At 35.5% G+C, this 2,078-nt stretch overlaps 1 protein-coding gene across 1 annotated transcript; it reads right to left on the bottom strand.

Moving 5' to 3' along the window:
* Positions 1-578: 578 nt before the first annotated feature.
* On the bottom strand, positions 579-1,785 carry LOAG_14888 (hypothetical protein). Its single transcript, XM_003150381.2, has 4 exons — positions 1,675-1,785; positions 1,476-1,588; positions 1,311-1,389; positions 579-844 (listed from the first exon to the last, which is right to left on the bottom strand). Exons 1-4 carry the CDS (start codon positions 1,773-1,775, stop codon positions 742-744), a joined length of 396 nt encoding a protein of 131 aa, XP_003150429.1. The 5' UTR covers positions 1,776-1,785; the 3' UTR covers positions 579-741.
* Positions 1,786-2,078: the final 293 nt, after the last annotated feature.

Genomic DNA, 2,078 nt, shown 5'->3' on the forward strand with positions numbered 1-2,078 from the left:
GAATGATCTCCGAGACTCGTCAAAGTGACAAAGTCTCACTTACAGTTCTTAAAAATTTATTTCCGACCAACCTTTCGAAATTGCGCAAATTGCCAGTTTTAAGAAACATAAATATCCTGCTTCAATCATCATGCAGTGTGATCGCGAGATTTTTCCAAACTTCTTTTCAGATAGATAGAAGAATGACGAGTGGCCAGCTCTTCTGTTTCCCTTTTATGAGGCCGACTTGCATAGTATGCTGGATTTTTGAACATGTTTTATCCCTTCTAAATGCAAGCCGCAAGGTATTAATTTTTCTGCAAGCAGTAACACTTCCCGTAAGAATGACCATCACATCGGTTTCTTATTGAAAACATGTGACTATATAAAGAAAGTTATATAACAAGCGAGCAAAAAAAATTCGTTAATAATGAACAAAAACTTTCGCAAAACGATCTTTCAATGGATCTGCTGTGTTAATTTTTATAGATTGTAGGTGTGAAATGAAGGATTAAAGTGTGAAGAAATTAAAAGGGACTTCCAACTAAAACTTCCCCAAATATGAACAGGCACCCACACATACACAAAAAGAAACCCTAGTGGCTTGCATCTATGAATACAGTAAACTGATATGCAATCCAAAAGGAAAAAACGCAACAGTGAATTCATATTTAAAAACTTACACAACAAATCAAATTTTGATAAGAAAATTTCTCAAAATACAAAATGCGAAATTATTATGCACAGATCAACAGAACATAGCTAACTAATAGGAGCACTTTTACGCTCTGCCCAAGAAGATGCTGTGGAAGATGTTAATGAGGGTGGCATTTCTCGCTCGAAACCGCAATAGCCCTCATTTGACCTGAAAACGGTGTCATGCTGTTAGTAAAAAGTTATGCGAATCAGAGTATTCCATGGAAGAGATTTAATAGATAAGATTTAGTAGATGTGACTTAACAGAAATTTGTGGTACCATACAAATTTGCAGAGAAAAAAAAACGAAAGTAAGTTATAATAAAATATCAACTGGGTGATTAATCTACTTTGTAATGACCCGTCATCAAATGTATGTTCTATTAAATATTTTCCTAAAAATTGAAGTCGGGGAAGTTCAACAGATGGATTTATTAGGTGTAAGCGAGTCTACTGCTTAATAGCAAGCAGCATTACAAAAAATTCCGACATTAGACATTTTCCTTTAGTAAACAGAAGGATTTATCAGTCTAACCACTATGTTGTGTCGAAGTTACTTTTCGTTAAAATATGTACCAAATAAACGTTAATGTGTGTCGCTGAAAGTAAGTTTTGATAGATATTAAAAAAACAACCTTGTTTCTGTTGGCGATGGCTGTCCGTTCAGTTGATTACCTTCATGAGTAGTAGTATTCGTTGCAGCTGAGGAAACATCTGAAAGCAACTACATATTAGTAAACATTCCTATCCGTTAATAAGCTTAATCAAGCACGTGACATATCAACCTTCAAAGGAGTTACCGTTGGATATTCGTGCACTTGAATTATTCACCGGCCTTGAATCATTCTGCCGCAATGGTTCCCCACGACGGCTTCGTCGCTTCTGAGACCATGGGCGAGCCTCTTCATTGAATCTATAAAATTTTCGTTATAAACTAGTATCAGCTCAGAACACAGAGACTCTAAAGCAAGCACTTCAAAAATATGCATTATAAGTTACCGTTGGACGAGATCGATAGCATCACCAATCCGTTCCAGTGGTGGTTCTACGAAGAAAACATCTTCAATCGGTTCCACCTCAACATTTGGTATTGATAACATCGCTGAAAATCGAATGGAAAAACAAGACCATGTATAACTGGCATCGAAATCATTTTGAAAATAAATACTAAAAGTGAATTGAAAAAGAGTTGGACACAATAAATATTTTAACCAAAATATCGAAAATGCAGAAATGAATTTTATGCTAGGTAGATCACAGCAGTAAATAATGCAGGCTTTAGAATGAAGCAACTAAAAGAAACGTAAACTTCGTTTATGAAAAAAAATAGAAGCCGTCCTAGTTTCTGTAAAATCCTAGCCGTCCTAGTCTCTGCAAAATTCTGACACCGAATAAGGCATTAT

Source organism: Loa loa (assembly GCF_000183805.2).
Source record: "Loa loa unplaced genomic scaffold supercont3.1351, whole genome shotgun sequence".
In the NCBI taxonomy this organism is placed as follows: domain Eukaryota; kingdom Metazoa; phylum Nematoda; class Chromadorea; order Rhabditida; family Onchocercidae; genus Loa; species Loa loa.

What these genes read in the sequence shown, in the direction of transcription:
- LOAG_14888 (XM_003150381.2), bottom strand. Translation starts at nt 1,775, where the DNA reads ATGTTATCAATACCAAATGTTGAGGTGGAACCGATTGAAGATGTTTTC. An exon ending in GCTATCGATCTCGTCCAACG is followed by an intron (nt 1,589 to 1,674) that starts GTAACTTATAAT and finishes AAAATTTTATAG; the next exon opens with ATTCAATGAAGAGGCTCGCC. An exon ending in AAGTGCACGAATATCCAACG is followed by an intron (nt 1,390 to 1,475) that starts GTAACTCCTTTG and finishes AGTTGCTTTCAG; the next exon opens with ATGTTTCCTCAGCTGCAACG.